Here is a 22,102-nt window from a genome sequence, read left to right on the forward strand (position 1 = left end):
AGCGCAGAGAGGAACGAGAGACGTCGCGCTACCGCGCTCTGCGAAACGAGGTGGAGGCAGCAGAACAGAAGTGCTACGTCCTGGCTGTCGATCATACGCGATTTACAGGCAGTAATGAAGTGACAGACACAGACAGAAGGAACAGACAGACAAAAACTTAATGTCAAACAAATGGTGTCTAAATAGAATATGGCGCCGTCGGGCTCGCGTAGTATCAAACGGAGCTGTCAGACAGTTTTGTATTGGATTCCAGTTATTTTTATCACCCTCATAGTGGCTTGGTCTTACTACGCGTATGTTGTACAGCTCTGCATAGGTAAGGATAACTCTACTGTCGGCACAGTATGGGTTTTAACGCTTATAGGATGCTGTGGGTGCCTTGCAGTGCCCTTATAACCGATGTGACCATGTGTTTTTCCCTGCTCCTGTGCTGCGTCTCATTTCAGCATTCACTCATTTTGGTCCTGTCTGATTTTAGATGCAGAACTATTTGTTTATGCAGGTGCTTGTAGTTGACAGTACCAATTTGTATCATAATTACAAAGACAGTTATTCTGGACATATGTTCATGAATATGTTGGTTTATGGAAGTCTCCCATAAAAACTGTTGAGTCACAGCTATAACTGAAATAGATTACATTAGTTGCACATGTGTTAAACAATATGGGGAGCATATACTGTATGATCATAATAAATGAATGAGAGTAGAAATGTAAATATTGGTTGTTTATATATGGGCTGAGTTTTATATTATTCAATAATATTGGCAATGTGTTTGATTATCTCAAAGAATCTCTCATATATGTATAGTAATTTATTATAATCCAAACAACTATACAAAAAACAATCCCTGAGGAAATTGAAGGATGTATATCAACTTGTAGTGTGTCTGTAAAACATCCAAGTTTTGGTCTGCTTTTACATTTTTATAACCAATGAAAATTCAAACCCCCTCCATTTGAGTTCCTCTCCAGGTCAAAAATCCCCTCACAAGGATGGGTTGAAAGCTTGACGGCCTGGACCAGAGCCATATACATATGTATATGTATGTGACTTTACTATCCTGTGCTTGTATGGAGGGATTATATGTACGTACTACTACTTCATACAGCTCTGACAACATTCCTTACATGTGTTCATGTGTCGCATATTCACCACAACACTTCGACGTGATCAGCACTTGATTTACAAGTGTAGTCTAAGGTCCCTGGTCAAAAGTAGTCCCCTATAGTAGTCCCCTATAGGGTGCCATTTCAGACATTTAGTTCCCCCTCCCATAGCTTTCAAGGCTGTTTTTTAGACTGCCAATGTTACATTTGGTTAAATTCTAATGTAAAAGAGCATAATATAACACAACATATGAATTGGCCTGAATAGGGATACTGATTCCTGAGGTGAGGAGCTCTGTGTGTGTCAGAATAAACCAGGGTCAACCCAATCCTTGCTCTATTTGGCAGTATGTCAGGTCTCCACCTCCTCTGCAAATGGACTCTGCATTTACCAAGAAGCATCACACACAAACTAGTCTGGATTCAAAGAGCAGTGGTTGCAAAGTATCGTTTTTGAATGTTGCTATGCTTGTACTATCATCAGTCTATTGTCCAATCAATTCCTTTTCTGTTTGACACGCACATTGTTTTTAGTTTAGTCTTTTGGATTTAACATCAACCATGTCAGCTGACTTTGAGCTAATATTCCACAAAGGGTGAATAATGACCTGTTTTAACCATGTCTTTGGCATTCTGCACTATTTTTTTTTCTTTCTGTACAAATAGCCCTAAAATACAGTATCTGTAAACAGACCATAAATGTCTCCCTTTTGGTTTTCTTATAAAGCTGTGAGTGTTATTATATGATACAATATCAGTACTTGTTGCATTTACAACTTGTCTAAGTCATATCATCAACTGATTTCAGTCAGAGCATGGCTATGGATTGACTGCATTGTTTGAATGGAATGTTGGCATATTGGTAGTTAATTTGGAAAATGAATGGAATCATTCCTCTAAAACTGTCTGGCTAGCTAGCTAACATATAGTGCAGATAAACTCTTCAAATTTATTATTTTACACAATATCTTATCACCTCCCAGCCAGCCCAGTCATCAGCCCAGTCAGGTTGACCCTCCCAGCCAGCCCAGTCATCATCCTAGTCAGGTTGACCCTCCCAGCCAGCCCAGTCATCATCCTAGTCAGGTTGACCCTCCCAGCCAGCCCAGTCATCATCCTAGTCAGGTTGACCCTCCCAGCCAGCCCAGTCATCATCCTAGTCAGGTTGACCCTCCCAGCCAGCCCAGTCATCATCCTAGTCAGGTTGACCCTCCCAGCCAGCCCAGTCATCATCCTAGTCAGGTTGACCCTCCCAGCCAGCCCAGGCATCAGCCTAGTCAGGTTGACCCTCCCAGCCAGCCCAGTCATCATCCCAGCCAGGTTGACCCTCCCAGCCAGCCCAGTCATCATCCTAGTCAGGTTGACCCTCCCAGCCAGCCCAGGCATCATCCCAGCCAGGTTGACCCTCCCAGCCAGCCCAGTCATCATCCTAGTCAGGTTGACCCTCCCAGCCAGCCCAGGCATCATCCCAGCCAGGTTGACCCTCCCAGCCAGCCCAGGCATCATCCCAGCCAGGTTGACCCTCCCAGCCAGCCCAGGCATCATCCCAGCCAGGTTGACCCTCCCAGCCAGCCCAGTCATCAGCCCAGTCAGGTTGACCCTCCCAGCCAGCCCAGTCATCATCCCAGCCAGGTTGACCCTCCCAGCCAGCCCAGTCATCAGCCCAGTCAGGTTGACCCTTATAGCCAGCCCAGTCATCAGCCCAGTCAGGTTGACCCTCCCAGCCAGCCCAGTCATTATCCCAGTCAGGTTGACCCTCCCAGCCAGCCCAGTCATCATCCCAGTTTTGACCCTCCCAGCCAGCCCAGTCATTATCCCAGTCAGGTTGACCCTCCCAGCCAGCCCAGTCATCAGCCCAGACAGGTTGACCCTCCCAGCCAGCCCAGTCAGGTTGACCCTCCCTGACTCTAGAGACACACCTCCTGTTTCCTTCCTGCTGTTCTAAACACTATCTAAAACAGGTAAACCTTCCCCGTTTGTCTTAGAACACAATATTATGGCCAGTAACAGAGTCAACCACTTTTTCAAAACCCTTCTCTACCCCAGAGGTAAGAAAGGCTGAAAATCTCTGACCGTTCCTATAGAGTTATTCCTAACCATGTGGCCTGACAAAGAAACACAGGGGCTCAAGTAAAGTTCTCAGCGGATGTTGTTAAGTAGATTTAATTGATTAATCTGTTATTATCAATGCTTTTAGCGCATACAACTAATATGATAGTTTGATATTTGCATTGACTGTAAAATTACTTTTTTATATATATTTGTAGTTTTCTTCTATCTGCAATGAAACCAGTAAGATATGACTAGAAGTGTTGTTGCCTGCGGCCAGCATGTGGTGTGATGAGGTCTAGAGATAACTGCTGGAGGGTATCGTCAGCTGATCCCTTTGTTAATCCCATTGTCTGACTCGCATGCAATCTCTGTCTGACCCAGATTTCCTTAAAATTATCTTTAATAAATGGCAGCAGGGTCTTTAAAGTTGACAAAATGTTAGTCACATATCTGTGACAGTGGAGGCTCATCAGAGGAGGAAGGGGTGGACCATCCTCCTCAGTGAATTTCATAAAGATAAAAATAGTGAAAAGTTATCCTTTTTTAGATAAAACTATACTAAATATATTCACGTCAACAAATAATTGATTAAAACACACTGTTTTGCAATGAAGGTCTACAGTAGTTTCCGTCCTCCTCTGGGTACATTGACTTCAATATAAAACCTAGGAGGCTCATGGTTCTCACCCCCTTCTATAGACTTACACAATAATTCTGACAACTTCTGGAGGATATCCTCCAACCTATTAGACCTCTTGCAGCATGAACTGACATGTTGTCCACCCAATCAAAGTATCAGATAATAAATCTACACTACATGAGCAAAAGTATGTGGAAACCTGCTTGTCGAAAATATTGTTCCAAAATCATGGGTATTAATATGGAGTTGGTCCCCCCTTTGCTGCTATAATAGCCTCCACTCTTCTGGGAAGGCTTTCCACTAGATGTTGGAACATTGCTGCGGGGACTTGCTTCCATTCAGCCACAAGAGCATTAGTGAGGTTGGGCGATTAGGCCTGGCTCGCAGTTGGCATTCCAATTCATCACAAAGGTGTTCGATGGGGTTGAGGTCAGGGCTCTGTGGAGGCCAGTCAATTTCTTCCACACTGATCTCGACAAACCATTTCTGCATGGACCTCGCTTTGTGTACGGGGGCAGGAAATGGCCTTCCCTAAACTGTTGCCACAAAGTTGGAAGCACAGAATCATGTAGAATGTCATTGTATACTGTAGCGTTAAGATTCCCCTTTACTAAGGGGGGCCTAGCCCAAACCATGAAAAACAGCCCCAGACCATTATTCCTCCTCTACCAAACTTTACAGTTGGCACTATGCATTCGGGCAGGTGGTGTTCTCCTGGCATCCGCCAAATACAGAATCCTCCGTTGGACAGCCAGATTCATCACAACAGAGAATGCATTTCCACTGCTCCAGAGTCCAATGGCGGTGAGCTTTACACCACTTGGCAATGCACATGGTGATCAATTCTTGTTCTGATGTTGCTTCCAGAGACAGTTTGGAACTCGATAGTGAGTGTTCCAACTGAGGACAGACGATTTTTAAGCGATACGCGCTTCAGCACTCGGTGGTCCTGTCCTGTGAGATTTCGCGACCTACCACTTCGCAGCTGAGCCGTTGTTGCTCCTAGGCATTTCCACTTCAGATTAACAGCACTTACAGTTGACCAGGGCAGCTCTAGCAGGGCAGAAATTTGACGAACTGACTTGTTTGGAAGGTGGCATCCCATGATGGTGCCATGTTGAAAGTCACTGAGCTCTTCACCATTCTATTGCCAATGTTTGTCTAAGGAGTTTGTATGGCTGTGTACTCAATTTTATACATCTCCCAGCAACGGGTGTGGCTGAAATAGCCAAATCCACTCATTTGAAGTGGTGTCCACATACTTTTGTATATATAGTGTAGTACTGATAGCATAAGCTACAGCTAGCTAGCACTACAGTGCATAAAATGTGGTGAGTAGTTGACTCAAAGAGAGAGAAAGACAATAGTTTTGAACAACTTAATTTATTCCTAAATTAAGGAGAAGCAAAAGAGAGAGAGAGACAGATTGAGATTTAGTTGTATTTTTTTTTTTTACTTTCACTTAGCTAGTGAATGTAGCGAGCTAGTTTAACCTACTCAAACACCTGACTCAAACAGAGAGGGATGCTATGTTAACTAGCTATGGCTATCCAGCACTGGATGGATGAGAGACAGCTAGTTCACCTGTGAAGTCCTTGTGTCGCAGACCTGGGCTCTGTTGCAATAGCAGGACGCACGCACGTAACGCACGCACACGCACACAGAGCCAGTTTCAGTTGCTCAGATCACCTTTCCTCGGCTCTGACTGTATGTTGTGCAGACTGCAGTGTGCTCTGAGCCTGTGTGCTCAGGGATGGAATTTAAGGATTTTGGGCACTGGCCAGCCAGCCTAGTAGACTACCATTTTTACTAGCCCGGGTCAAAAATCTGTGCCATGCGATATTTGAAAAGACAACATTTCTCTAGGCGGCAGGCTAGTTTGGTACGTTTTCTACTAGCCCGGTTGAACAGTACTAGCCTCAGGCTAGCTAGCTAGCTTAATATCCATCCCTGGGTGTGCTCCTTCAAGGGCTTTTTTTTTTTGAACAAGGATGAAGAGCTCTTGGGGAACTATGTGTTGGTATTTATTTTATTAGTTATGTGTTGGATGCTGTGTCTCAATTAGGGAGCTGGTCCTGTCTTTTCGGGGCTGTTCATATTGTTTTTTAGGTGTGTGTTAATGCTGTTGATGTGTATTAGGTGTGTGCTAATGCTGTTTATGTGTATTAGGTGTGTGCTAATGCTGTTGATGTGTATTAGGTGTGTGTTAATGCTGTCAATGTGTATTAGGTGTGTGTTAATGCTGTTGATGTGTATTAGGTGTGCACTGGTGCTGTTGGTGTGTATTAAGCGGGGGTTGGAACCTACATTATTTTCGTTCTAAACAGAACCTTTTTTTTTTTGTTACTTTCCACTCCACCAATCATGCAGTGCGTATAGCAATGAGAATTGAGCTAATTGCTATGAAGTGGGCAAGCTATAGCTCAGTGAGTTGTTTACATGTGTGATGGAAAGACACGTGCGAGATGCAACTGACATTTTGCGGGTGGGGAGAGAATGAGAAAGCAGGTCCGGCTCCAGGATAACATACCTGAGGTTACATTTTAAATCCATGGGTGGGCACAACTAGTATTGCTTTAGAGCCCTAATAAAATAAGGTAGATTGGTCCTACTGCTGTTGAAATGTACAAACATTTATTTTAAATGTAGCCTTACACATCAACAACCATTGTTTTGTATAATGGCACAAGAAAGATATGCGCCCCATTATGACATACAAGTGTATACAAAATGTAGCATTAGCTGCCTATGGACCTACACAAAATACAAAATGCAGCCATAGGCCTAGACATAATACAAAATGCAGCCATAGGCCTAGACATAATACAAAATGCAGCCATAGGCCTAGACATAATACAAAATGCAGCTGTTGCAGCCGTAGACCTACACATAATACAAAATGCAGCTGTTGCAGCCGTAGACCTACACATAATACAAAATGCAGCCGTAGCTGCCGTAGGCCTACACATAAAGCCATAGCTGCTGAAGGCCTAGACATACAGCCGTAGCTGCCGTAGGCCTACACATACAGCTGTAGCTGCCGTAGGCCTACACATCATTTGCGCCTACCAACAGGATGAGCACCGCTAAGGTATCAAAGATTCTTACAGGCTTCGCTTAAACTTTTCTGTTGAATTTGTGACTCTACGCATTGAGCGTAACCTACAGTCAGGCAAGATGCTTCTCCAGGTGCACAATATTTTCTGTGGGAGAGTTTCAGAAAATAGGGCTGTGAGACACGGGCTTAATCGTAGACACATGGAATGTAGGGTGAATACGGAGAGTACAGGGTAACAAAATACGAACAGCAGTGGAACTAAGGACTCTAGAGATTGGGAACGGGCCAATGAAATGGGTGGAAAGTTTGCGGGACTTCACCCGAAGGGGCAGGTCCCGTGTGGATAGCCGTACCCTCTGCCCAATGCAATAGCGAGGAGCTGGAGTCCGGCGGCGATCCACATGTCGACTATACCTGGAGTTGGTCTTGAGATGCGTCGCCCAGTCTCATTTCCAGGTACGCCGACAGTGGCGGAAGAACATCTGGGCCGAGGGTATGTTGACTTCCTGCTCTTGTTCTGGGAATAGCGGAGGTTGATATCCGATGGAGCGCTCGTAAGGGGAGAGTCCCGTGGCCAAACAGGGAAGAGTGTTCCCGGGCATACTCCACGCAAACCAGTTGTCGGCTCCAGGTAGTGGGGTTGGTCGAGACGAGGCATCTTAAGGTTGTTTCCAGGTCTTGGTTTGCCCACTCCGAATGGCCGTTGGATTGGGGATGGAATCCGGAGGACAGGCTGGCCGATGACCCAATAAGGGTGCAGAACGCCTTCCAGAACTGAGACAAGAACTGAGGAATCCAGTCGGAGACCATGTCCACCGGGAGTCCGTGGATCCTGAAGACGTGCTGCACCATTAGCTGGGCCGTCTCTTTGGCAGAGGGTAGTTTGGGGAGAGGGATGAAATGGGCGGCCTTGGAAAACCAATCCACTACCGTCAGAATGATGGTGTTGCCATCAGACGGAGGGAGCCCAGTGACAAAGTCCAGGGAGATATGAGACCAGGGACGATGAGGGACAGGTAGTGGCTGAAGGAGGCCGGAAGGGGCTTGCCGTGGAGTCTTATTCTGAGCACAAACGGTGCATGCGGCAACGAAGGCAGATGCGTCAGGAACCATTGTGGGCCACCAGAAACGTTGTCGGGGGAAAGCCAGGGTCATCCGGAACCCGCCTGGAGGAATGAGCCCATTCCAGGACCCGGGACCGGACTGATTTAGGGACTAACAACAGGTTAGCCGGGCCACCTCCAGGGGCATGCTGGGAACGTTGTGCCTTGCAGACCAGGGTCTCAATACCCCAGCCCACAGCAGCCGCAAGGCATGAGGTAGGGAGGATGGTCTCCGAGTCAGAGGATGTGGCAGCGGGACTGTACAGGTGAGAGAGGGCATCAGGTTTAACATTCTAGGACCCTGGGTGATGGGAAATGGTGAAGTACAACCTGGTGAATAACAGAGCCCACCGGGCCTGCCTGGAGTTAAGGCTCTTGGCTGTGCAGAGATATTCCAAATTCTTGTGTTCGGTCCAAACCAAAAACGGATGTTCTGCTCCCTCCAGCCAGTCTCCACTCCTCCAGTGCCATCTTGATCGCCAGGAGTTCTCGGTTACCCACGTCATAGTTTCTTTCTGCAGAGTTGAGATGATGGGACAGGAAGGAACAGGGATGGAGCTTTTGGTCCTGGACAGATCGCTGGGACAGGATAGCCCCCACTTCAACGTCAGAAGCATCGACCTCAACCACAAACTGAAGGGACGGGTCCGGATGGATGAGGATGGGGGCTGTAGTGAACCGACACTTCAGGTCCACAAAGGATCTGTCAACCGCTGGGGACCATGTGAACGGTAATTTCTGAATCCAGCTTTTAAGGTCATTAGGCTACTAGACTATGCTTCGGAGGGGGGAGGGGCAGGTTGCCTAAACATGCACACACGCTGACAAGATTTTCAGCTTGCAGGCAGACACTGGAAGAAGTTTCTGATTGACAGAGGGAGAGCTTTGCATAGGTGTTTTTTTTTTTGCGGGACTGGAAAAAATTGCCCGGGTACGTAAAATAATTTTGATAACCGGTTCTCATGCTTTGAAAATAAAGGCTCTGTTCTGGAACAGTATAGATCACTTTCGTTCCCAGTTCTGATTCTATTCCTTTAAATATTTATTAATTTTCCGGTTTTTGGTTCTGTTCCCTGAACCGGTTCCAACCCCTGGTATTAGTTGTGTCTTGGTGCTATTCATGTGTATAGGTGTATTAGTAGGTGTGTGTAGTAGGGTGCTACTCATGTATATTAGCTGAGCTGAATCAGTGTGTTGAGGACTGGGGTGCTGATCCTGTCATGTGGTCAGCTGCTTTGTCTCAGGCCTGCCCTGCCGCAGGTGGAGCAGCTGCCAGTCAGCATTCACGCTAGACTGCACCAGGCACGATGCTACTGTTGTTGCCACTGCTTTTGTGTTAATGCACAGCAATGCTTTACTATATCAAAAGGTAAAAGAAGGAGAGTAATTTATGATTGGATCAGGTCGTGATTATGTTTCTGTAAGTTGTGGGAGTTTGATGTGTCAGATGGCACTTATAGGGGATTCAGTGCACTTGCTGGATGTCTGCATCATCCTCAGTTTATTTATCGTTATTAAACGGTAATTTGTGTGCCAAGGATATTGATGCCAAGTACACCAAGGATAAAATAATCCTTTGTTTTCAGCACAATCTACACATTATGATGACACATTATACTGAAGAATGTTCAAAGCATTTCCATTTCTTTATTTGTCCATAATACAGCAAACAACACAGAGACATGACTGCACATTTCTCATCTTTTCTTTTCAGAATCGATCGACAACATTGGACAGAAGAGTAAGTCCCTGACCCATATCTATTCTTCTACAGTATAATGAACATTAATACCTGCCAGTAGCAGTATGATAGGGGAGAGTGGGGCAAGTTGAGACAAAGGGGTAAGTTGAGCCACCTTTATTTCTAGGAAACCATACACAAAATTAATAATTTGACCAAATATTTAAGAAGAGGTCCTCATTGGATGCAGTCTGTGAAGGAAGAAACCACATGGAAAAAGTGGTAAGCAAGTTAGGTCCAAAAAACAGATTTTCACCACGTCAAATGAATTTACTGGGTTAGAAGTTTCATGATGCTTGTATCTTAACCAATATAGATCATTTAAAGATTGTTCTTTACATCAGTTGGGGTCTCTATAAGCTTCAATATGAGGTCATAAACCTAGTATGAACGTGCATCCCTATATTTTGCGGGCTAATATAGTCCAAATGTTTGCCTTGAGCAAATGGCCTTGGGGTAAGTTGAGCCAATGGTAAAGACAATGGCAAGTTGAGCAAATTTAAGTGTTTTCTTCCCAGGCGTAATGCAAGGCATTATCGCTGGGATATGAGGTAACAACAGGGCCTGGCCTATGTTAAAAGTGTGTGTTAGGTGTTAAGCCTGTGTTAAAAGATGCTTAAAATGATTAAAACACAAAAATATAAAATTAAATGTTATTTGCCACATACGCCGAATACCGCGAAATGCTTACTTAACCAACAACGCAGTTTAAATAGAAATAAGATTGAAGGAAATATTTACTAATTAAACTAAAGTAAAAAATAAATAATAATAATAAAGTAACACAATAAAATAACAATAACGAGGCTATATACAGGGGGTACTGGTACAGAGTCAATGTGGAGGCTATATACAGGGGGTACTGGTACAGAGTCAATGTGGAGGCTATATACAGGGGGTACTGGTACAGAGTCAATGTGGAGGCAATATACAGGGGGTACCGGTACCAAGTCAATGTGGAGGCTATATACAGGGGGTACCGGTACCAAGTCAATATGGAGGCTATATACAGGAGGTACCGATACAGAGTCAATGTGGAGGCTATATACAGGGGGTACCGGTACCAAGTCAATGTGGAGGCTATATACAGGGGGTACCAGTACAGAGTCAATGTGGAGGCTATACTCGGGGGGTACCGGTACCAAGTCAATGTGAAGGCTATATACAGGGGGTACCAGTACAGAGTCAATGTGGAGGCTATATACAGGGGGTACCTGTATCAAGTCAATGTGGAGGCTATATACAGGGGGTACCAGTACAGAGTCAATGTGGAGGCTATACTCGGGGGGTACCGGTACCAAGTCAATGTGGAGGCTATACTCGGGGGGTACCGGTACCAAGTCAATGTGAAGGCTATATACAGGGGGTACCAGTACAGAGTCAATGTGGAGGCTATATACAGGGGGTACCTGTATCAAGTCAATGTGGAGGCTATATACAGGGGGTACCAGTACAGAGTCAATGTGGAGGCTATATACAGGGGGTACCGGTACCAAGTCAATGTGGAGGCTATATACAGGGGGTACCGGTACAGAGTCAATGTGGAGGCTATATACAGGGGGTACCGGTACTAAGTCAATGTGGAGGCTATATACAGGGGGTACCAAGTTAATGTGCGGGGGTACAGGTTAGTCGATGGTAATTGAGGTATGTACATGTAGGCTGGGGTAAAGTGACTATGCATAGATAATTAACACCGAGTAGCAGCAGTGTAAAAAATAAATAAATGGGGGGGTCAATGCAAATAGTCCGGGTAGCCAATTGATTAACTGTTCAGCAGTCTTGGGGGTAGAAGCTGTTAAGGAGCCTTTTGGACCTAGACTTGGTGCTCCGGTCACGCTTGCTGTGCGGTAGCAGAGAGAACAGTCTATGACCAGGGTGGCTGAAGCTTGGCCCCAGTGATGTACAGGGTTTGATGCTAACCAGTTTCCATACCAGGTGGTGATGCAACCAGTCAGGATGCTCTCGATGGTGCAACTGTATAACTTTTTGATGATCTGAGGACCCATGCCAAATATTTTCAGTCTCCTGAGGAGGAATAGGCGTTGTCGTGCCCTCTTCACTACTGTTTTGGTGTGTTTGGACCATGATAGTTTGTTGGTGATGTGGACACAAAATAACTCTGCTCCACTACAGCCCTGTCGATGTGAATGGGGGTGATTCTGTTTGTGTTGAATTGTATTTGGGAAATAAAAATAGATATGGTTTTAAAAAGGTAGTGGTAATATTTAATTCAGTACAGAAATGTGTAGGCAGCTTAACTTACACTGTCTCACGGGTCAACTTACCCCATACCCAGAGTAAGTTGTCCCAAGAGACCACTTTTTTTGGACAAGCTATGTTTTCAAAACTGTAATGTTTACATGCATTCTGATTATTTCAAGGGATACGCAACATCCTGAAATATATGTAGATATCTTTGTTAGAAATACTATATTTCCCTTGACAGAGTGATGCTGAATGTAAAAATGTCTCAACTTACCCCACTCTCCCCTATGATGAACACATACCTGACAGTAGTAGTGTGATATGATGAACACTGATACCATGCCAGATGAATAACCCAGAGTTCGAGGCTTATCTATGGGCAGTCATGAACCAACGGTATACATTAGTAAGACTTCAATGATATTAGTACCATTTTGGGGAGAGGAAGTAGGTCTCTTAAAGGGTTTTAAACTATTTTTGCAAAACGATTTTTGCAATTCGTTCCAGTCACTGGCAGCAGAGAACTGGAAGGAAAGGCGGCCAAATTAGGTGTTGGCTTTGGGGATGATCAGTGAGATATACCTGCTGGAACGTGTGCTACGGGTGGATGTTGTTATCGTGACCAGTGAACTGAGATAAGGCGGAGCTTTACCTAGCATAGACTTATAGATGACCTGGAACTAGTGGGTCTGGCGACGAATATGTAGCGAGGGCCAGCCGACTAGAGCATACAGGTCGCAGTGGTGGTTGGTATAAGTTGATTTGGTAACAAAACGGATGGCACTGTGATAGACTGCATCCAGTTTGCTGAGTAGAGTGTTGGAAGCTATTTTGTAGATGACATCGCCGAAGTCTAGGATCGGTAGGATAGTCAGTTTTACTAGGGTAAGTTTGGCGGCATGAGGGAAGGAGGCTTTGTTGCGAAATAGAAAGCAGATTCTAGATTTAATTTTGGATTGGAGATATTTAATATGAGTCTGGAAGGAGAGTTTACAGTATAGCCAGACACCTAGGTATTTATACACACATATTATCTATGCATAGTCCACATAATATGATTTTCTGCAAGTCCCTTATCTACACAGGCTGGGACCCAATAGAGACATTCACTGTAGCTAGTTTAATCATCGCTACAAGTTTCATCATAGCAGAATAAAAAATCATAGCTCTGCCAGAGCCTTATCTAAGGGCAGTTAGTCAGGAGGTCGCAAAGTCAGGCTGTCCCAAAGCCTTGACACGTTCTCCTTTGGTGGTTCTTAAGACAAATGTGCTCTGTTCAATGTCAAATGTGCTCTGTCCAACTATTGACTTTAAGTTCATGGTAAACAGGGAATCTTTCAGAGATCTAGCCTCTAGCAGACAGATTACTTGGCTGCACAGTGAGCTGTATGTCTTTCTATTTCCAGTTGTTTATCTGCTGGCCTATCATGTTGTCTTCATCTTGTTTACCTGGGCCTACTGGCAGACCATCTTCACCAAGCCCATGAACCCCCTGAAAGAGGTGAGTGTGTGTGTGTGTGTGTGTGTGTGTGTGTGTGTGTGTGTATGTATGTGTGTGTGTGTGTGTGTGTGTGTGTGTGTGTGTGTGTGTGTGTGTGTGTGTGTGTGTGTGTGTGTGTGTGTGTGTGTGTGTGTGTATTTGATCAAATAGGCTAGTCTGGATGAGGTACAGGGAGAGGTACAGAACTAGGCTAGTCTGGATGATGAGGTACAGAACTAGGCTAGTCTGGATGATGAGGTACAGAACTAGGCTAGTCTGGATGATGAGGTACAGGGAGAGGTACAGAACTAGGCTCCAGTCTCTCCTTCTATTTAAAATTATATTGAGAGAGATATTTACAGTGATATTACATTCTTCTCCGACTGCCTGAAGGAGCACTCTATTATCTCTGCTCCTGACCACTCAGATTCAGCGCTTGTTGTTGTTGAATCCATGCGTTTTAGACAAGACTCAAAAATTCTCCTTCCAGTACTGATTGCTCTGGTTCATTCAAGGGGCGATAGCTTAACATTCAGGTCACTCAATAACAATGTTTTCCTTCATACTGTAAGGTGTATTTGTTCGATGATTCAGTGGGTGGTGTTATCTGTGGCACCGGGCACATGGTGTTTGTTATTGTTGAAGTTATTAGTCCTCAGCCTTCAATCATAAAACGCCTGAGTGCCTCAATGTAATAATGTAGCAGCGCTGCTGTGGCTCTGCAAACAATCTAGCTGCTCAGAAGGAAAGGGCAAAGATAGAAGTGCACATGACTTAGCTGGATCAGCCTTGTGACACACAACAGTACTGTACTGCAGTCCTCCAGCACTCAGAGCTACACAGCTTTTACAGTAGATCACAGCATTATAATAAGACCTCTAATGGGAAGTGCATCTCATTAGTAATGGATGTAGGCCTGCAATATTCTAGAGGTTTAGGATCGTAATTTGAGCCAGTTTGCTGCAGTAGGAAAAAAATCCTGCAGCAACAGAAAATGTGAAATAATAAGTTGATTATAATTAATGGACATTTTTGTAGGGGAAAATCAAGTGTGGAAGTTACAAATTTCAGAAGACTTTTTAAACCTCATATGTACCAGGGCTTTTTAAACCCCCTGCAACAGGGTGATCAAATTAAGATCCTACATCTGTTGAGGCACAGGATGTTTCTTATTCTGTTCCTCCATCCTCTCTGTAGTTCCACCTGTCCTACTCAGACAAGGAGCTGTTGGAGCGTGAGGACCGTGGAGAGTCTCAGCAGGAGATTCTTAGAAGGATAGCCAAGGATTTACCCATCTACACCCGCACCATGTCTGGAGGTACTCTACAGAACACAAGCTAAAACAAAAAGTCTGCCCTGTGGGCTGACTTTTACCAACCCAATAAACCAAAAGTGGTTGTACCATATACTCTAATAACACAAAAACAGTCCAGTTGTTTTGATGATTATACATTGACTCAAGAGTGAAAGTAGAATTTATTTCTCCCTGGTGCGGGACCTGCATCAACGTTTTTTATAGGCCCAATTACAAATATAATCCCTATTAATTCAATAGGATCTCTCTGGACCTAGTCAAAGATTTGTAATTTAACTTTTAAAATGTATAACCTTTTATTGTGGCATGAACACAACCAGTCATGATGTTTTTATCTGATTGTCAAACAATCACTTCAAAGGGCTCCTTTACTAGACTACCCGCGCATGTTCATCCACGAGCAACATATTTCCAGCCTCATAACAGTGGTGAATGGAAAGAGACATCTGTTACACTAAACACCACAAAGTTGTCATTAGGCCAGAATTTATGCATCCATTGCTGTCTGCGTGGGCCTCGTTGTCGGCCGCTCATCTCTGCCTTGGCAAAAGTTTGGTGTTCTCGTCTAACCACATCGCATTTTGGAGTGTAGGCTATACCACCCATTTACAAATCTATTTGTTTATTTGTCATGCCTCTGTCATGAGGTAATGATAAAAAGGGATGTAATAGCCTACAGTTTTCTTGACATTTTGTTTTAGTTATTGTGATAGGCCCATGTTTTACCGGTACGGCATACCTCCACTATTTATCTTTCCGGTACGCCGTACCGGACCGCCTTATTTTCTCCCTTTGTTTGTAAATAACATTCGCCTGATGTTGCAAGAATGTCCCCAGAATATACAGTGCCTTCGGAAAGTATTCAGACCCTTTGACCTTTACCACATTTTGTTAGGTCACAGCTTTATTCTAAAATGGATTAAATAGTTTTTTCCCCCCTCATCCATCTACACACAATACCCCATAATGACAAAGCATTTGACATTTTTGCTAATTTATAAATAGAACCCCCCATAAATACTACATTTACATAAATATTCAGACCCTTAACTCTGTACTTTGTTGAAGCACCTTTGGCAGCGATTACAGCCTTGAGTCTTCTTGGGTACGACGTTACAAGCTTGACACACCTGTATTTGGAGAGTTTCTCCCATTCTTCTCTGTAGATTATTTCAAGGTCTGTCATGTTGGATGGGGAGCGCTGCTGCACAGCTATTTTCAGGTCTCTCCAGAGATGTTCGATCGGGTTCAAGTCCGGGCTCTGGCTGGGCCACTCAAAGACATTCAGAGACTTGGCCCGAAGCTACTCCTGCGTTGTCTTTGCTGTGTGCTTAGGGTCGTTGTCCTGTTGGAAGGTGAAACTTTGCCTCTGTCTGAGGTCCTGAGCGCTCTGGAGCAGGTTTTCATTAAGGATCTCTCTGTGCATTGCTCTGTTCAACTTTGCCTCGATCCTGACTAGTCTCCCAGTCCCTGCCACTGAAAAACATCCCCACAGCATGATGCTGCCACCACCATGCTTCACCGTCGGGAAGTTTGGTGCCAGGTTTCCTTTAGACGTGTCGCTTGGCATTCAGGCCGAATAGTTCAATCTTGGTTTCAACAGACCAGAGAGTCTTGTTTCTCATGGTCTGAGAGTCTTTAGGTGTCTTTTGGCTGTCATGTGCCTTTTACTGAGGAATAGCTTCTGTCTGGCCTCTCTACCATAAAGGCCTGATTGGTGGAGTGCTGCATATATGGTTTTCCTTCTGGAAGGTTCTCCCGTCTCCACAGAGGAACTCTGGAGCTCTGTCAGAGTAATCATCGGGTTCTTGGTCACCTCCCCGACCAAGGCCCTTCTCCTCCGATTGCTCAGTTTGGTCCAGGCGGCCAGCTCTAGGAAGAGTCTTGGTGGTTTCAAACTTCTTCCATTTAAGAATGATGGAGGCCACTGTGTTCTTGGGGACCTTCAATGCTGCAGACATTTTTTGGTACCCTTCCCCAGATCTTTGCCTCAACACAATCCTGTCTCGAGGCTCTACGGACAATTGCTTCAACCTCATGGCTTGGTTTTTGCTCTGACATGCACTGTCAACTGTGGGACCTAATATAGACAGGTGTGTGCCTTTCCAAATCATGTCTGTCATTGTAAAATAAGAATTTGTTCTTAACTGACTTGCCTAGTTAAATAAAGGTTCAATAAAAGTGGGGTAGATAGGCTGATGATTAATTTGTTATTGGTCAGGGGGGTAGATAGGCGGACGATTCATTTGTTATTGGTCAGTGGGGTAGATAGGGTGGTGATGGTGTCTGACTGACCGTGCTGACGCTGTCTCTCTTATTCCTCAGCTATTCGTTTCTGTGATCGCTGCCAGCTGGTCAAGCCTGATCGATGTCACCATTGTTCAGTCTGTGATAAGTATGACTCTGCTCAAGGCCCTATGCACTGTTCATAAGAACCCTGCTGAAACTGTGTTGGGGAAAATTGTAGCTGTTACTGAGTTTCCTTACTGTTGTTTTACAGATGCATCCTAAAGATGGATCACCATTGCCCCTGGTCTGTATTGCTACTGTACCATTTCATACTTAATCAAAGTGATATTTGATTCATTATTCAAAGGAAATGGAACAATATTTTCCATTAGGTCACTGTATGATTTGTAATTTAAATCTCGTTTAGTACATTGATCACTTTTTTAGTTGTCGTCAAAGGCTTAACTGATGTCTACGATGTAGATGATATTTCAGCCTTGTCCGTTTCTGTTTGGGGGCCATTTTTACCATCTGTATGTTGCTGTCAAACGGTAGGGTTTTCCCATATGGTGTGATATTGACTTGGAGCATTGCCTTCTTGTTTTGGAATGTGACAGGGTGAATAACTGTGTGGGCTTCTCCAACTATAAGTTTTTCATGCTGTTCCTGGCATACTCCTTATTATATTGCATTTTCATCACTGCTACAGATCTACAGTACTTCATTAAATTCTGGACCGTGAGTAAAATATTTTCATGGTGAATTTTTGAATAATTTACATTCTGTACAATCTAAACCAGTGGAATGATTGAATTTCTAATGTCTGTTATATCTATATATCTCTATATCCATGCTCATTAGAGAAAACTATTATTTTTAATGACTAAATAATACAGTATGAAAGATGATGCTTGGTGTATAACTGAAAATAACTGTTTCATGTTCTGATCTTGGTTCTGATTTCTCTGCAAGGCTGAAGGTAGAACACACGACCGTCTGTTAGAATACCTGGTATGAGCCAATCAGCGGCATTGGATTTGAGGACGATGATCACTGATTGGTTAAGCTCCCCCTAGACTAGTTTCGTAGTGAACTATGCTAACACCCAACTAGCTGGTAGACTTTACTTACAGGTTATGCCTAATGCACACATACAGGTACTGTATCGTGTCTTAGGGTATGCCGGATTAAGTGATATGACATGCTATTCTATAAAATAATTTATCCGTAATTAATATTACCTGATTGAGCTAATCATGTAAATGTAATTGACTAGAGAGTCGGGCACCACAAAATAATATTTATAGAGCTGTTATCTTCCGAATAAACTATAAAAGACCTAGTAATATTTTACATCAATAGCAGTCAATATCAATCGTCATCTTAATTCAGTCTCATCTGAAAGTTGTAAATTCTTGGTTATCTGCACGAACCCTGGCTCACAAGTTGAATCAGCAATAGAAAATTGGGTTTAATTATTTATTTACTAAATACCTAACTAATCACACAGAATTACATATACACATAATTAAATCATAACTTGATTACAAATTACATCATAAAGGAAAATGTCCCTTGCGGGCGGAACAGATATGACAGCTTGTTACACAAAAGAAAATGGGCTGCGTTTGAGTGAAAGAGCGGGAAGACTGAGGAACAAAGGGAAGAAGCTGTGCTATTGTAAATACAGTATCTTATGCATTCTAAATTACTGCCCATTTGGAAAAGGAAAATGCAATAAATATTTACTCTGAGCTGTGCTTCGGTAGGTTGGTGGTAGATGGAAGGCCGTGTTGCCAAACCGAGTCCTTTGTCCTTTGAAGAATGTCTCTGGTGGTCAATTGGATACGTTGTCGTAACGTCGTTGTGTGATAGACGGGATACTCTGTCTGTTCCTTCCTAACCCTCGTTTGCTGTTCCTAACTCAACGGCTAGGAGGTATCACTTCTGTAGTGAATAAGAGTTCAAAGTTCATACCATTCGCAACCAAAGCTCACGCTGATGTTGGCTTCGTTCTGTAGTTATTATCTGAACCATTCTGACATAGGACCGTTGTCCTCACGTCCTCGGAACAGGAGGTTATATTGTCATCAAGGGCTTATATAGGAAGGGAGAGGAGGGCGTGTTTGAAAAGTTTTATAGCCCATGTCCCTTCACAGGGACCTTTCACTGATTGAGCAGAGCCCTATCTTATGAAAACCGAAACCTCACATTTTAGAAGCTAAAATCACATTTCATCCCATCACGAATAATTTCATATTCAAGCATTTAAATTGAACAACAATTCCATGTGAATCCGATAACTCTGATGTGTAGACTTTCCATGGTAGAGTTTATGTCATCTTATCATTGATGAGAATGTCTCAGATGACAACCGAACTGACATCATATTCATTAAGTACCACTGCATCCATTGGTCGGATTACCAGAATATTGTTAATTTCCCCCCACCTTCTGATGTTCCCAGAATCTCTATGTTAACCAAGGGTTTGCAAATGTAACATCAGTAGGGTAGAGAGAGGAAAAAGGGGGAAAAAGGTATTTATGACTGTCATGAACCTACCCCCCAGGCCAATGTCATGACAACTGTAAGACTAATACATTGTGTTTGTTTGGAACCACTCCCTCAGAATGGTCTGCCTGACACCCAGGCTAAGTTCCACATCATGTTCCTGTTCTTCGCTGCTTCCATGTTCTCTGTCAGTCTGGCCTCACTGTTCGTCTACCACTGCTGGCTGGTCTGCAAGAACAGATCCACTCTGGGTAAGAGCTGGCATGGTGTATCTGTGTGTTGTTGTGAGCATTTCCCTGGTGTCTCACTAAACAGAATAGAAACAGACCTAACATGGGTGCTCTGACAGAGTTTCCAAGAACAGGCCTGGGATAGGGACCTTATTCTATTCTTCTCCACATCAAATAAAAACACAGATTGAGTCACTCATCTGTGGTATGATTTGATAAGGCTCTTTGTTATGGCCATTATCAGACAGACAGACAGAGAGAGCAGTCTCTTATTATGTGTGCTAGAGCTGGGACGATAAACCGGAAATTATCGATACTGACCGAACCAATAATTTATCAAGGACATATTACTGATATTAAATAATAATAATAACAACAATAAGCTTTTACTAGAGGAATGAGAAGTTTGACATGAAATTAGTCTGCTACTATGGGCTATTTCTAATGGGACAATTGACAACTACAACATTCCAAGTAGTAGTAGCAGTAGTAGTAAAAGTAGCAGTAGAAGTAGCAGTAGCAGCAGTAGTAGTAGTATTAGCAGAGGTAGTGATAGTATAAGCAGTATAAGTAGTAATACTAGTAGTAGTAGTAGTGATAATAGAAGCAGTATAAGTAGTAGTAGTAGTAGCAGTCTTAGTGCAGTAGCAGTCTTAGTGCAGTAGCAGTAGTAGCAATAGTACTAGTAGCAGTAGTACCAGTAGTAGTAGTAGTAGTAGTAGCAGTAGTACCAGTATTAGTATTAGTAGTAGCAGTAGTAGTAGTAGTAGTACCAGTAGCAGTAATACCAGTAGTAGTAGTAGCAGTACCAGTAGTAGTAGCAGTAGTACTAGTAGTAGCAGTAGTAGTAGGAGCAGTAGTGGTAGGAGCTGTAGTAGTAGTAGTAGTTGTACCAGTAGCAGTAGTACCGGTAGTAGTAGCAGTAGGAGCAGTAGTAGTAGGAGCAGTAGTAGTAGTACCAGTTGCAGTAGTAGTAGGAGTAGTAGTAGTAGTAGCAGTTGTACCAGTAGTAGTAGCCATAGTAGCAGTAGTAGTAGCGGTAGTAGTACTAGCAGTAGTAGTAGTACCAGTTGCAGTAGTACCAGTAGTAGTAGTAGTAGTAGTAGTAGCAGTAGTACCAGTATTAGTATTAGTAGTACCAGTAGTAGTAGTACCAGTAGCAGTAATACCAGTAGTAGTAGTAGCAGTACCAGTAGTAGTAGCAGTAGTACCAGTAATAGCAGTAGTAGTGAGAGCAGTAGTGGTAGGAGCTGTAGTAGTAGTAGTAGTAGTAGTAGTAGTTGTACCAGTAGCAGTAGTACCAGTAGTAGTAGCAGTAGGAGCAGTAGCAGTAGGAGCAGTAGTAGTAGGAGCAGTAGTAGTAGTACCAGTTGCAGTAGTAGTAGGAGTAGTAGTAGTAGTAGTAGCAGTTGTACCAGTAGTAGTAGCCATAGTAGCAGTAGTAGTAGCAGTAGTAGTAGTAGCAGTTGCAGTAGTAGTAGGAGTAGTAGGAGTAGTAGTAGCAGTTGTACCAGTAGTAGTAGTAGTAGTAGCAGTAGTAGTAGTAGTAGTAGGAGCAGTAGTGGTAGGAGCTGTAGTAGTAGTAGTAGTAGTAGTAGTAGTAGTACCAGTAGCAGTAGTACCGGTAGTAGTAGCAGTAGTACCAGTAGTAGTAGTAGTAGTAGTAGCAGTAGTAGTAGTTTTAAGGGTAATATAAAAGTATATCATATCATTTTATATCATTTTATAAACGCAACGTTCAATGTATCGTTATCCTGATCATTTTGTAAATTTATCGTGATATGGATTTTTGTCCATATGGCCCAGCTCTGTGTGCACAGTGGTGCACTTTTTTGTCTCTACGATCTGAGTGAGTGGATTATTCATGGAGTGAACAACAGGCTCACAGTAAGAGGCTTAGTAACAGACACTGGACAGGTAGCCCTGCTGGAAAGGTAGCCCTGCTGGACAGGCCTTTAGAGGACACGGCCAGTCACACCTAGTAACACAGCACAGCCAGCAGACCTGAAGGCATAGATCTGTACTCAGAGAGCAGGGTTCTCAGGCTCTTTGGCTCATTGTCATTACATAAAGTAAATTACAAATGGCTGATCTTCATTTTTGCTGTACCAAGGGCAGTTCAGTGAGATGGAATCAAGGGTGTTAGTCTACAGTTGTGGCAGGCTTTTAAACAGCAAATATCCCCACCCTTTGAGAATATCAAACTCTTTCAGCAATCTCTTCCCCATTAAGATATTTGACAACTGATGTCTCAAAATGTCTTTTATCCATGAAGGTGTTGCTATTGGTTCAGGAGTTGCGTAAGTGCCCACAAAACAATGACGTTCCTCTCTCAGTTTCCTTTGAACTATGAAACATCTAGATTGCATATGTTCTCTATAAACGATGCAAAACTAAATCTTCAACACTGATCATATTCTACTCT

At 43.5% G+C, this 22,102-nt stretch overlaps 1 protein-coding gene across 2 annotated transcripts in view; it reads left to right on the forward strand.

The window, feature by feature from the left end:
- Positions 1 to 22,102, forward strand: part of LOC139390539 (zinc finger DHHC-type palmitoyltransferase 2) — a 26,701-nt gene continuing 4,599 nt past the window's right edge. The window contains exons 1-9 of one of the 2 annotated variants that reach the window (XM_071137721.1): positions 1 to 316; positions 9,677 to 9,703; positions 13,318 to 13,412; positions 14,589 to 14,709; positions 17,032 to 17,101; positions 17,207 to 17,239; positions 17,553 to 17,673; positions 17,908 to 17,946; positions 19,566 to 19,698. In XM_071137721.1, the coding sequence (XP_070993822.1) occupies positions 190 to 316; positions 9,677 to 9,703; positions 13,318 to 13,412; positions 14,589 to 14,709; positions 17,032 to 17,101; positions 17,207 to 17,239; positions 17,553 to 17,673; positions 17,908 to 17,946; positions 19,566 to 19,698 (766 nt within the window). In that variant the 5' untranslated portion in view covers positions 1 to 189. The remainder of the gene's footprint in view (positions 317 to 9,676; positions 9,704 to 13,317; positions 13,413 to 14,588; positions 14,710 to 17,031; positions 17,102 to 17,206; positions 17,240 to 17,552; positions 17,674 to 17,907; positions 17,947 to 19,565; positions 19,699 to 22,102) is intronic. The other variant, XM_071137722.1, reaches the window with a different exon arrangement.

This window comes from Oncorhynchus clarkii, chromosome 31 (genome assembly GCF_045791955.1).
Source record: "Oncorhynchus clarkii lewisi isolate Uvic-CL-2024 chromosome 31, UVic_Ocla_1.0, whole genome shotgun sequence".
Classification (NCBI taxonomy): domain Eukaryota; kingdom Metazoa; phylum Chordata; class Actinopteri; order Salmoniformes; family Salmonidae; genus Oncorhynchus; species Oncorhynchus clarkii.